This window comes from Myxine glutinosa, chromosome 12, assembly GCF_964187855.1.
Source record: "Myxine glutinosa chromosome 12, kmMyxGlut1.1, whole genome shotgun sequence".
Lineage (NCBI taxonomy): Eukaryota > Metazoa > Chordata > Myxini > Myxiniformes > Myxinidae > Myxine > Myxine glutinosa.
Genome location: NC_136272.1, coordinates 15,029,824 through 15,044,882, shown reverse-complemented (window position 1 = coordinate 15,044,882; position 15,059 = coordinate 15,029,824). Strand labels below are relative to the sequence as shown.

The 15,059-nt window shown below is 39.9% G+C and overlaps 1 protein-coding gene across 2 annotated transcripts in view; it reads right to left on the bottom strand.

Annotated features, from left to right (window-relative positions):
- ELP2 (elongator acetyltransferase complex subunit 2) overlaps positions 1-14,686 on the bottom strand; it is a 68,953-nt gene extending 54,267 nt beyond the window's left edge. For both annotated transcript variants that reach the window (XM_068133221.2, XM_068133222.2), the window contains exons 1-5: positions 14,541-14,686; positions 13,159-13,249; positions 9,317-9,387; positions 6,079-6,226; positions 231-308 (exon numbers count right to left, since the gene is read on the bottom strand). In XM_068133221.2, coding sequence (XP_067989322.2) covers positions 231-308; positions 6,079-6,226; positions 9,317-9,387; positions 13,159-13,249; positions 14,541-14,669 — 517 coding nt within the window. In that variant the 5' untranslated portion in view covers positions 14,670-14,686. The remainder of the gene's footprint in view (positions 1-230; positions 309-6,078; positions 6,227-9,316; positions 9,388-13,158; positions 13,250-14,540) is intronic.
- Between the last annotated feature and the right edge of the window lie 373 nt (positions 14,687-15,059).

Here is a 15,059-nt window from a genome sequence, read left to right as displayed (position 1 = left end):
ACAAGACACCAGGGAATGCACAATGATTGTACGGACATCGCGACTGACCGGCCTCCCTCAGTTTTGACTTCACGAGCGCATTCTTCGAACCAGTGCAAACCTTCCACGGCCACGACCATAAATCTTTACATTCTAACAAATATTTCAAATGTTCTCAACACCACCACCCAACCTCTTCCCACCTCTACCCCACCACCTTCCAAGCCACCCAAAATGACATGAAGCCTGACCTTCGGTGCCTGGCAGCAGGGCGAGGGCCAGTGCCAACACAAAGCCGTTTCCAAAGGATAACACCTGCACGCACACTGCTGTTGGGGGCATGGGATTGTAGTGTCAGTTGATTAAAGTAAGTACTCCAGTCATTTAACATTTAACATTCCATTGGGAGTATTCCTATACCACGTCGAGGCGGTTAGGTGACATGAAGCTGCTTGTTCATCACATCGTTATTGATGCAAATTTCAGATCGACTTTACAGAGATACAGACGCAGTAGCAAGCCACAAAAGAAGATCAAAAGTACACTTCTTCTTCGTCCGTATGCAGCACAAGGCTGTGGGGTAGCATCATTGGCTGAGAGCGTGGCTGTGCCGCTGATACAGTGCCCTCGGAGATGATGACCAGACTCAGTGGCGTAATGTATAGAGCATCTGCTCTGAGTCTGGGATGTTGGCAGTTCAAACCCGACTCCGACAGTCATATCAAAGACTAAAACATGCATATTAACTGCTTCCTTGCTTGACATTTAGCATTTAAGAGATAAAGCATGGACAAACAACCGTAGCTTGGCCACAATTGGCATTGAGCAGGCTTTGATGGGCCTGATGGCCTCTTCAATCACGAAAGCTCATTGTAAGATAACTCATATAACCATGACTGGACTTACAGCATCGCTTCTTTTATTCAGAGCCATGAGGCCCAATGAAATGTACACCTGCCTAGGTGACATTTACTCTGCTTTCCAAGGTCCTCAAAGCTTCAAGTAAATGTTGTTTCCCGGATGTCCTAGTCTTCCTAAAATGTGGTAAACTTAAGCTTTTCTCAACTTCTGTTCGAGAAAATCCATTATAACAATTATTTGCGAACTTCATTTGATTTTGCACAAAAAAAGTTTGATGGAGTTTCTTTGAATTAATCACTTTGACAGGCAGCGAGATAACTCAAACACTCCAAAGTGAATAAGCTATTTGGGCAAATATTACAGTTGTGTTTCCGCAAAACAATAACAATGATGCTATATTGTGTTTCTGCAAAACGATAACAATGATGCTAAATTGTGTTTCTGCAGAAACAATAACAATGATGCCAAGTTGTGTTTCCGCAAAACAATAACAATGATGCTATATTGTGTTTCTGCAAAACGATAACAATGATGCTAAATTGTGTTTCTGCAGAAACAATAACAATGATGCCAAGTTGTGTATCTGCAAAAACAATAACAATGATGCTAAGTTGTGTTTCTGCAAAAACAATAACAATGATGCTAAATTGTGTTTCTGCAAAAACAATAACAATGATGCTAAGTTGTGTTTCTGCAAAAACAATAACAATGATGCTAAGTTGTGTTTCTGCAGAAACAATAACAATGATGCTAAGTTGTGTTTCTGCCAAAACAATAACAATGATGCTAAGTTGTGTTTCTGCAAAAACAATAACAATGATGCTAAATTGTGTTTCTGCAAAAACAATAACAATGATGCTAAGTTGTGTTTCTGCAAAAACAATAACAATGATGCTAAGTTGTGTTTCTGCAGAAACAATAACAATGATGCCAAGTTGTGTATCTGCAAAAATGATAACAATGATGCTAAGTTGTGTTTCTGCAAAAACAATAACAATGATGCTAAATTGTGTTTCTGCAAAACAATAACAATGATGCCAAGTTGTGTTTCTGCAAAAACAATAACAATGATGCTAAATTGTGTTTCTGCAAAACAATAACAATGATGCTAAGTTATGTTACAGCAAAACAATAACAATGATGCTAAGTTGTGTTAGAGCAAAACAATAACAATGATGCTGAGTTGTGTTTCTGCAAAAACAATAACAATGATGCTAAATTGTGTTTCTGCAAAAACAATAACAATGATGCTAAGTTGTGTTTCTGCAAAACAATAACAATGATGCTAAGTTATGTTAGAGCAAAACAATAACAATGATGCTAAGTTGTGTTTCTGCAAAAACAATAACAATGATGTTAAGTTGTGTTTGTGCAAAACAATAACAATGATGCTAAGTTGTGTTTCTGCCAAAACAATAACAATGATGCTACGTTGTGTTTCTGAAAAACAATAACAATGATTCTGAGTTGTGTTCCTGCAAAAACAATAACAATGATGTTAAGTTGTGTTTCTGCAAAAACAATAACAATGATGCCAAGTTGTGTTTAATGATGCCCAATTGTGTTTCCTCAAAACAATAACAATGATGCCAAGTTGTGTTTAATGATGCCCAATTGTGTTTCCTCAAAACAATAACAATGATGCTAAGTTGTGTTTCTGCAAAATGATAACAATGATGCTAAGTTGCGTTTCTGCAAAACAATAACAATGGTGCTAAATTGTGTTTCCGCAAAACAATAACAATGATGCCAAGTTGTGTTTCTGCAAAAACAATAACAATGATGTTTAATTGTGTTTCTGCACAACAATAACAATGATGCTAAGTTGTGTTTCCTCAAAACAATAACAATGATGCTAAGTTGTGTTTCTGCAAAACAATAACAATGATGCTCAATTGTGTTTCTGCAGAAACAATAACAATGATGCTAAGTTGTGTTTCCTCAAAACAATAACAATGATGCTAAGTTGTGTTTCTGCAAAACAATAACAATGATGCTAAATTGTGTTTCTGCAGAAACAATAACAATGATGCCAAGTTGTGTTTCCGCAAAACAATAACAATGATGCTAAGTTGTGTTTCTGCAAAAACAATAACAATGATGTTAAGTTGTTTCCTCAAAACAATAACAATGATGCTAAGTTGTGTTTCTGCAAAAACAATAACAATGATGTTAAGTTGTTTCCTCAAAACAATAACAATGATGCTAAGTTGTGTTTCTGCAAAACAATAACAATGATGCTAAGTTGTGTTTCTGCAAAACAATAACAATGATGCTAAGTTGTGTTTCCTCAAAACAATAACAATGATGCTAAGTTGTGTTTCTGCAAAACAATAACAATGATGCTAAATTGTGTTTCTGCAAAACAATAACAATGATGCCAAGTTGTGTTTCTGCAAAAACAAAAACAATGATGTTTAATTGTGTTTCTGCACAACAATAACAATGATGCTAAGTTGTGTTTCCTCAAAACAATAACAATGATGCCAAGTTGTGTTTCTGCAAAAACAATAACAATGATGCTGAGTTGTGTTTCTGCAAAATGATAACAATGATGCTAAGTTGCGTTTCTGCAAAACAATAACAATGGTGCTAAATTGTGTTTCCGCAAAACAATAACAATGATGCCAAGTTGTGTTTCTGCAAAAACAATAACAATGATGTTTAATTGTGTTTCTGCACAACAATAACAATGATGCTAAGTTGTGTTTCCTCAAAACAATAACAATGATGCTAAGTTGTGTTTCTGCAAAACAATAACAATGATGCTAAATTGTGTTTCTGCAGAAACAATAACAATGATGCTAAGTTGTGTTTCCTCAAAACAATAACAATGATGCTAAGTTGTGTTTCTGCAAAACAATAACAATGATGCTAAATTGTGTTTCTGCAGAAACAATAACAATGATGCCAAGTTGTGTTTCCGCAAAACAATAACAATGATGCTAAGTTGTGTTTCTGCAAAAACAATAACAATGATGTTAAGTTGTTTCCTCAAAACAATAACAATGATGCTAAGTTGTGTTTCTGCAAAAACAATAACAATGATGTTAAGTTGTTTCCTCAAAACAATAACAATGATGCTAAGTTGTGTTTCTGCAAAACAATAACAATGATGCTAAGTTGTGTTTCTGCAAAACAATAACAATGATGCTAAGTTGTGTTTCCTCAAAACAATAACAATGATGCTAAGTTGTGTTTCTGCAAAACAATAACAATGATGCTAAATTGTGTTTCTGCAAAACAATAACAATGATGCCAAGTTGTGTTTCTGCAAAAACAAAAACAATGATGTTTAATTGTGTTTCTGCACAACAATAACAATGATGCTAAGTTGTGTTTCCTCAAAACAATAACAATGATGCCAAGTTGTGTTTCTGCAAAAACAATAACAATGATGCTGAGTTGTGTTTCTGCAAAAACAATAACAATGATGCTAAATTGTGTTTCTGCAAAAACAATAACAATGATGCTAAGTTGTGTTTCTGCAAAACAATAACAATGATGCTAAGTTATGTTAGAGCAAAACAATAACAATGATGCTAAGTTGTGTTTCTGCAAAAACAATAACAATGATGTTAAGTTGTGTTTGTGCAAAACAATAACAATGATGCTAAGTTGTGTTTCTGCCAAAACAATAACAATGATGCTAAGTTGTGTTTCTGAAAAACAATAACAATGATTCTGAGTTGTGTTCCTGCAAAAACAATAACAATGATGTTAAGTTGTGTTTCTGCAAAAACAATAACAATGATGCCAAGTTGTGTTTAATGATGCCCAATTGTGTTTCCTCAAAACAATAACAATGATGCCAAGTTGTGTTTAATGATGCCCAATTGTGTTTCCTCAAAACAATAACAATGATGCTAAGTTGTGTTTCTGCAAAATGATAACAATGATGCTAAGTTGCGTTTCTGCAAAACAATAACAATGGTGCTAAATTGTGTTTCCGCAAAACAATAACAATGATGCCAAGTTGTGTTTCTGCAAAAACAATAACAATGATGTTTAATTGTGTTTCTGCACAACAATAACAATGATGCTAAGTTGTGTTTCCTCAAAACAATAACAATGATGCCAAGTTGTGTTTCTGCAAAAACAATAACAATGATGTTAAGTTGTGTTTCTGCAAAAACAATAACAATGATGCTAAGTTGTGTTTCTGCAAAAACAATAACAATGATGCCAAGTTGTGTTTCTGCAAAAACAATAACAATGATGCTAAGTTGTGTTTCTGCAAAACAATAACAATAATGCCAAGTTGTGTTTCTGCAAAAACAATAACAATGATGTTAAGTTGTGTTTCTGCAAAAACAATAACAATGATGCTAAGTTGTGTTTCCTCAAAACAATAACAATGATGCTAAGTTGTGTTTCTGCAAAAACAATAACAATGATGCTAAGTTGTGTTTCTGCAAAACAATAACAATGATGCTAAGTTGTGTTTCTGCAAAAACAATAACAATGATGCCAAGTTGTGTTTCTGCAAAAACAATAACAATGATGCCAAGTTGTGTTTCTGCAAAAACAAAAACAATGATGTTTAATTGTGTTTCTGCACAACAATAACAATGATGCTAAGTTGTGTTTCCTCAAAACAATAACAATGATGCTAAGTTGTGTTTCTGCAAAACAATAACAATGATGCCAAGTTGTGTTTCTGCAAAAACAATAACAATGATGTTAAGTTGTGTTTCTGCAAAAACAATAACAATGATGCTAAGTTGTGTTTCTGCAAAAACAATAACAATGATGCCAAGTTGTGTTTCTGCAAAAACAATAACAATGATGTTAAGTTGTGTTTCTGCAAAAACAATAACAATGATGCCAAGTTGTGTTTCTGCAAAAACAATAACAATGATGCTAAGTTGTGTTTCTGCAAAACAATAACAATGATGCCAAGTTGTGTTTCTGCAAAAACAATAACAATGATGTTAAGTTGTGTTTCTGCAAAAACAATAACAATGATGCTAAGTTGTGTTTCTGCAAAACAATAACAATGATGCTAAGTTGTGTTAAAGCAAGATGATGTGTTGTCCATACATGGAATGACCCTACGGATGTTTTTAACATCACCGAGACACAACCAAACCCCATGTAGTGGAAAGAAACCACTTCTTATGTTCCTTGTTCTACCCAAAATTCAGTCTTGGAAGAAACCAAGAGAAAGCATCACAGCGAAAAAAGGATAGAGATAGGTTGAAGTAATGATGTGCCTCCCGTTCCCCAACATTTTACCAGCATCTTCCGGTGCAGGTCGCCGCCACACTCGAACAGAAGAGTCTGCCGCTGCTGTTACAATAATCAGATCATGTGAGGCCAGGTTAATCGAATCAAGTGCTGTTACGGGTCCCTCGTGTCCCTCCAGACGACCAGAACACGTGAACTGCCAAGGTGCACAGGCCAATCTTAAAGGTTAACAGCCTTTCAAGTTCAAGTATATAACCGATTCACCAACTCCACGTCATTCCATAACATAGACTAAATCATAAAGCAAACTGGGATTAACCGGGTCCGAATCGTGCTCCTGAACACCAGTTGTCCGAGTGCGACTCAAACCCAGGTCCAATATTCCACTCCTGGCTACCGTTTGTCGCATTGACATGGTTTGCTTGAGGGTCCAGCCATCCAAGCCACACCAAAGCAATGTGCTTCATGATTGGCCGAATCAAAGGAAATCACACTCAAGCAAGCAACGAAGCCCCCCACCTTCCTCCCGCTGCCCGGTTCGGGATCTCAATGTCGCTACTAGTCTCACTAAACAAATTAACTTTACTAATTTGTACCTCCCACAGGGATTACCCAAACATTGAAACGGTTTTGCGCATGCGCGAAGGCAATAATGAGCCACCACGTTATTTCTTAAGATGCTATTTCTTAAGAATGTGTGTCGCCTGATTACCGCCTTTTCGCATGCACTATAAATGGTGCAAACCGTTTTGGTGTTCGGGAAATCCCTGGAGGAGATATAAGTTGGGAAAGCAAATTCGGCTTGAGAGGCAGACGGGATTTAGATCTCAATGTGGTGAGTGCGCAGGGGCGGAATGTGCGTTGTCCAATCGAACGTGGCTTCCTCTGATTCGGTCATTTGCACAATACATGAGAGTAACTTAAGGCAGGTAAACTAGATTGCCTTGCAAATGATGGGACTAGCTGGGAGTCATTCTGTGTTTCCGTCCGCAAGTCATGCGACAAAAGGGGCATTTACAACAATGCGAGTGTACAAAACTTGTAAACATTATCCTATGCATTTCCAACACATTGTATCTCAAAAATAACATCGCACGAGCATACGTCTTGCCAAATTTAAGTGAAGGATCTGGAAAAAAAAAAGTTGATAAATATAACAAGATGGTGGTATGACAAAACGAGGACAATCAAAATAACGGCAGTGTTTGGCCATAGAGCACGAGAATCCCAGATTTTTTTATAAATATTTGGCAAAATATCCATGTGTTTTACATCAGTCGTGTGACTCTTTAAATCGCTTCACTCGCATTTTACACGTCACACCCATGTTAGCACACTCGACAGCATCCTTGGTGTGAGTTTTTAACATCTGCGGCCAAGCATGGTTTGTTATCATGTCTATCCAGCCAATGATCCTGGAAACTTGATTTCCAAAATGTTAGGTTCATAGTTTTGGTATTCCTGCCTGGTCCAGTAGATAGCCAGACAAACTTATTTTTACATGGGTGCCACCAAGAACATTTAAAGTCCAATGGCTGCATTCACCACATCGCATGCACGCACTACGCCACCAGACTTCTCTTGGCATAATAGTTAAACGGTCCTCTCTGAGTCTGGGAGGTCAGCTCTTCAATACCGACCATGGCGGAGTCATACCAAACACTTTCAAAACTAGATGGTATTCATAGAATATTTACCCTGCGCAGTCAACTTGGTGCGAGCCAACTCTTGTTTTTGATCCTTTTTTTTTTTTGATGCAATATGGCTGCCATACCACATGAGCGATGACATCATAAATTTATAATCTCTAATATAATTAATTGATGCATAGATCACTCTCAATAAATTTCAAACTGATCAGACGAAGCGTTGTCCCTGTCGAATTATGATGTCATAATTATGGCACGAATGACGTCATCATTAATATCACCTATTCCCCATGTGTTGTTCTTTACAAGGAGCCACGTTTCAATTTTTTCCAAGGAGCGGTTTTGGAAATATAGAGAGGTGCAACGTTTTTCGGTTTTTCCAAGATGGCGCCTGTAGCACGTGACTTATGACCTCATAATTATCATTAAAATATTCTACAGGAGGAGGTGCTCCGATGATGACGATTTCGTGTCGATCGGACCAGGAATTGCAGAGAAAAAAATTCATACTGGCGTTGTACATGTCGAATTTTGACGAAAGCCATACTTGAAATTTATACTTGCGAATCAAGCGTTGTACTTGTCGAATTACGACGTCATAATGAAGGCACCGATGACATCATCATCATATCTTATTCCCCACAGGGAGTACTTGACAATGAGCCTCGTTTCAACTTTTTCCATTGAGCGGTTTGGGAGATATAAACCACCTTTAGAGGCCATTTTTCCCCGCAAAGCGGGGGTTGGCCTTTTTCGGGAACCGTGGTTGTTGTTTTTTGGTCCCCTTTTTGAAGCAATGTTTTACGGCCGGATGCCCTTCCTGACGCCAACCCTTTTTGCCGCCTTTAACGACAAACAGGGAATTACCAGTGAACTGGTACTCAATTAGCCGACCTCGGAAGGATGACAGGCTGAGTCAACCCCCCTGGCGTTAATTCAGCGATCGACCGGGATTCGAACCCAGGATCCTAGGATCCTAAGCCGGCACCCTAGCCGCTAGCCCAACACCAGGGTCCCAACAACAGGGAGATATAGAGGTGTAACTTTTTTCCAAGATGGCGTCCATACCATGTGACCTATGACATCATAATTACGAATAAAATTTTTTATACAGGCAGAGGCGCTCCTATGGTAAAATTTCGTGTCAATCGGAGTAACGGTTGTCGATAAAATTAATTCTAAAAATGCAGACACACGCCACACGTACGCACGTCCGCAACCGAATGCCTAACCCTGCTTTTCGCTTCGCGGGCGCAGGGTAATGACATGTGCTGTTTCCTAGCTTGACGCTCAACAATTAAAAGATAGGGCACAGATAAATCCTACAGGTTGTCATCTATGAAAAGGAGGAAATTCCTCTTTAATTGGTGCTCATGTGAAGTTGTGCTTTTCTTCCGGCAGCCTACATTTTCCAAATAAAAAGATATAAATGAATAAAGCGATGATTTTGGAATCAGCACAACACTAAGTGTTTGGAATGAAATGGCAACAATGGAAAAGTACAGCTAAACAGGGAAGGGCAAAGCCAATTAAAGCCAGCCAGTAAATACAAGGACGGCGTTACGGATGAAAGGTAACCAAATATGTCAACGTCATCTTAACATAAGCAAAAATAATTTTCATTTAAAGTACTGTACCTGTTTGTCCTGCCGTTTCCACAAAAGTACCAGATTATCAGACGCTCCAGAGAGCAACTCCAACTCAGACTCTAAAACACAGGTTTACAAGAGGTGGTGGTTGAGTACAACAACAAACATTCTCCTCAAACAGAGATGGGTGGATGAAATTAACAGGATGTTGATTAAGGAATTCCAACGGTGTGGGAAGCAAGAAACCGACAGTTTGGGAGTTTACCCTTCGTCGGAGGAAAAGAGACAAACTTATCCCTGAACAAATCGAAGCGTCTGCTGTTTTGCTCTGACGAAGGGTTAATGTCCGAAACATCAGCTCCAGTACAGCGGATAAGCTCTCATATTTTAACAAATTGTGCATTTTTTGAGAAAAGCATGAAATTTCTAGCATAGTTAGTATATACCATAAGGTTTATTTTCAGATGTGGAGGGAAGTCAGATTTGACCTCTGAGGACCGTGAGAGGTCAAATCCAAAATGGCCGCCAGTCCACCGGGTCTAATGTTCAAACGCGCTTATAGGTGTCATTTCCAACTAAATTGGGGATGCCCATTCATTTGGTGATACTTTTGAGATCGCCAGAACTCAAGGACATGCATTTAGGTCACGGTCAAGGTCAAATTACGTTAAATATCTATTTTTATGATACTGCAGTTGGAACTGCTATTGGAAAAAGTTCATTTGAACTTTTAAAACTTTATTTTTTTCAGGTACAGGGAGGGATAGGTACAGAACACCCAAAGACCAGAAATGATGAAAAAAAAAAGTGTTTACACTGCAAGGAATGATGCAATAACCTCTGAAAAAATAACTGTAGTTAACCAAGTATGTCCACCAAAGCTTACATTAAATCAAGTGCAATGATGAAAATTGGTAATGATCTAAATCTAACAGTCTCCAGAACAGAAGCACAGTGCAGTGCACTTGAGTGCAGCTTTGGCACACTTGCATCGTCCAGTGCACCCTTTCTTGCAGCCACAGTCGATCAATTCATGGCACGATTTTGATGCTTCAGGAAGAGTGGTCCAAAGAGGCTGCCACCCAGTTGTCTCCTTTGTCCAGCCCCAGTCAGGTGGGTCTGGCATCTCTGGATCCATGACCAATGCCTGGTTACAACAGTTGGCCTGGTAGCAAGTGCGCTTGATGTGCTGCTTGAGTGTTGCCTGGGTTGGAGGAATGTTCTCTAGAGTTCTACACTTCTGTGTGAAGAGCTGTTTCCTGGCATCATTCACTTCCGTGCTCTCACTGGTTCTATCGTACATCAGCACCACAAATCGCTCTAGCAGTAACATTGAGCCTTCACTGACCTCACTTGGCATGCCTAGGAGTTCATTGAAAGCATCATTCACCTCTGGGCATCCCCAATTTAGTTGTAAATGACACCTATAATGTTTTTCTACACTATTTGGTTCCAAAATTAAGCGCGTTTGAACATTAGACTCGGTGGACTTGCGGCCATTTTGGATTTGACCTCTCACGGTCCTCGGAGGTCAAATCTGACTTCCCTCCACATCTGAAAATAAACCTTATGGTATGCACTAACTATGTTAGAAATTTCATGCTTTTCTCATAAAATGCACAATTGTTGTTGTTATCCGCTGTACTACTCGCTTTGCTTCCCATGGCGGTGTTAGCATACCTCGTTCAACGTCCTGTTCTACCAGTCCATCAAAGCAGACAAACACGAACCTTCACCAGCGAGACGAGGTCTTTATTAAATGATCATTTTATGGTTTATTCCTGCAATTAGTAATGTGCTCCCTCCAGGAGCGATATATCGTGTCAATACCCCAAAGCAAAAATTGCAATTCCTGTCCCCACCCTCATGGAAAGGGGGGGGGGGGTTATTTTATGCCCATGACATGACCCTGGGTACCCCAAGGATGTATGCAAAATTTGGTGAAAATTGGATTCGCAGTTTTCGATTCTATAACTATCAGACATACGGAGAATCGAATTTTATATCGAAGGTAGCCATTTTGAGAACATCATTATCATGTACCATGCTCTACACAGAGCGTCCGCTCTCCCGAAGCAATTTCTTGACTTGGGTTACAATCCTGGAACCGTGTCCACTCCAACATAAGAAGTCAGGACAGGAATTTGTAATTTGGCCGTGGTGCCGACGATAGCTCGCCTACTACCTACCGTATTCACGAAGAACACCACGGGATGTCTCACGTACCCCAACGAATGTCGGCAGACGGGACTCCCAGTTTAACAACCATATAGTCTAGTAGGAAGACTAGGTCCCCCTGCACCCCCCGGAGATATACTTCTAATCAGTGTTTCTAGATTGGAAAAAATGTGTAGAAAATGACTAGCTATGGCCCCAAGCTGAAATAATGTCCCACATACCATTTTTATGCAAATTACTGCTGCCATTATCAAAAAAAGACTAGGTCCCCCTGCACCCCCCGGAGATATACTTCTAATCAGTGTTTCTAGATTGGAAAAAATGTGTAGAAAATGACTAGCTATGGCCCCAAGCTGACAAAATGTCCCACATACCATTTTTATGCAAATTACTGCTGCCATTATCAAAAAAAGACTAGGTCCCCCTGCACCCCCCGGAGATATACTTCTAATCAGTGTTTCTAGATTGGAAAAAATGTGTAGAAAATGACTAGCTATGGCCCCAAGCTGAAAAAATGTCCCACATACCATTTTTATGCAAATTACTGCTGCCATTATCAAAAAAAGACTAGGTCCCCCTGCACCCCCCGGAGATATACTGAAACTGGCAGTGACTGGTGATTGAAATGCGGTGCCTTTTTGTGTTTCAGGTCGAGGTACGTGAACTCCCCACGATCTACAGCAACCAGGAAGAGACTGATACCAGGGTGGTTCTGTACCTCCATCATGCTGCTACCATCGGATACAAGAACGCTGTAGTCAGAACACCGGACACAGACATCCTCCTGATCCTGCTCCACCATGCCCACAACATCAAGCTGACGGTGTACCTGGATACAGGGTCAGGGAAGCATCGCCAACTTGTCAACGTCTCTGAGCTGGCAGAATCCCTGGGAGAGGACTACTGTGCCACTCTCCTGGGGTACTATGTGTTCAGCGGAGAAGACTGCACCAGTGCCTTCAAAGGGAAGGGAAAAGTCGGGCCCTTGAAAAAGCTGGAGAAGAATCCCAGGTTTCACAGGGCATTCGGTGAATTTCACAGGGTATTTAGAAAAATAAAACTTTGTGTTAACGTCTGTGTAGACGGACCTTAATATGAGTCTATTATTTCGTAAAACTGTGATTATTTTGTAAATAAAGCACTAATTAGCATACTAGTATACCATAGACACATGTAATCATGTTATGAATAGTTCTATCATGATCTATGCCCTTCAAAACATGGGTCTAGACACCTTCATTTTTCAATTATCTGCAATATTGGCTGAGATATGTCAAAAATCGTTTTTTTGATAATGGCAGCAGTAATTTGCATAAAAATGGTATGTGGGACATTGTTTCAGCTTGGGGCCATAGCTAGTCATTTTCTACACATTTTTTCCAATCTAGAAACACTGATTAGAAGTATATCTCCGGGGGGGTGCAGGGGGACCTAGTCTTTTTTTGATAATGGCAGCAGTAATTTGCATAAAAATGGTATGTGGGACATTTTTTCAGCTTGGGGCCATAGCTAGTCATTTTCTACACATTGTTTCCAATCTAGAAACACTGATTAGAAGTATATCTCCGGGGGGTGCAGGGGGACCTAGTCTTCCTACTAGACTAATAAGCATATTCCTGCATTTCTCTCAACAGCTCCACCAACCTTTTTAAAGCTCTATCTGTGCCACTATTTTAAGAGTTCTGTGCATGAAATTAAAATGGTGAACTTACCACGATCAGACTTTGAGATCCAACGCACGCAGTTCACCTTGCCATTGTGACCGTTGATTGCTTGCAAAACCCGTCCTCCATGCTTTGCATTCTGAAACATGAAAAGCACATAAATGGTTTGTATGGCACATGGTATCGCAGCTTTGAACACAAAATCAAAGGAAACTTTAAAAACAAACACACAAACACACACACACACACACACACACACACACACACACACACACACACACACACACACACACACACACACACACACACACACACACACACACACACGCATGTGCTAGTGCCTGGCAGGGATACACACACACTAATTGTGCACACACACAAACAACACACACACACACACACACACACACATAAGTGCATGTGCTCATGCCTGGCAGGGATACAAACACAAACACACACACACACAATCACAAAACACACACACAATAATTGTGCACACACACAAACAAAACACACACACACACACACACACACACACACACACACACACACACACACACAATAATTGTGCGCATGCACACAAACACACACACACACACACACACACACACACACACACAAACATAGTACCTGGCAGGGATACACACACACACAATAAGTGTGCGCACACACACACACACACAATAGGTGTGCACACACACACACACACAAGAAGTGTGCACACACACACACACACACAATAAGTGTGTGCACACACACACACACAATAAGTGTGCACACACACACACACACACAAGAAGTGTGTGCACACACACACACACAATAAGTGTGCACGCACGCACACGCACACACACACATACACACATACAATAAGTGTGTACACACACACACAATAAGTGTACACACACACACAATAAGTGTACACACACACACAATAAGTGTGCACACACACATACACAAGTGCATGTGCCAGTGCCTGGCACGGATACATATATATATATATATATATACACACACATAAACACACACACACACACAAACATAAACACACACACCGTTCTCGGTAAGTATTATACTGGATGGTTTGCCATTGCCTGCCGAGCAGTAGTTCGGGCAGGAATTTGTGGTTTGTTCATGGTACCGGCGATAACTCGCCTACTCTTGGGATCTATAAACAGTATAAAGTCCACTACGCCGACAGACGGGACTCTCCATCTCCATTTAACGTCTATCCGAGGAACGGCTCACACATCGACGAATCACTCTGCCTGTTAAACACCGGGATGAGAGTTTATCCTGAATTATACACTCGTACTGTACAGTTTGATGAAACAGTCAAGTGATAATATGTAATTGATGATCAGGTTGGTTCAGCTGGTACAATGTCAATGTCTCTAGACGAGAGTCCATGTTCCCGCCTTTGGACCCACCCGTGGTTCATAGATGACCACCGAACGAGCCGAAGCGAAAGCGACAAGACCGGAGGGACCGCAAGCAAGTGCATGTGACGAGCGATTGACCGCGCAAGCCGCATGCGCCATGCGTACGCTGGTCGCCATCTTGCACACCACGTGACTGTGACAGGAAGACTGTACACGATCTTGCATTTTGATGCTACTACATTCATCTTCATTTGCAATTTCAGTGAATTCATACGTAACAAAACATTTTTGAGATGATTAAATTAGACCAGAGATGAGGAACGGATTTTGAATGAAATTATGGGTTGACGTCACTTTGCATTACTTCCGGTTAGCGACGGTCGCCGCCATTTTGGCGCGGTGAAAACAACTCCTTAGCAACGATAAATTTTGTTGTGTCGTAGAGCGCCCAAATGTCATTCAATTACCTGGAAAATCTTAGCAACGATGCTAAACATCATTAGGAGGTGGAATTGGATGCGATCGGGCGAGAAAAGTGTCCTTATATGTATCCAGGTAATAGGAGAT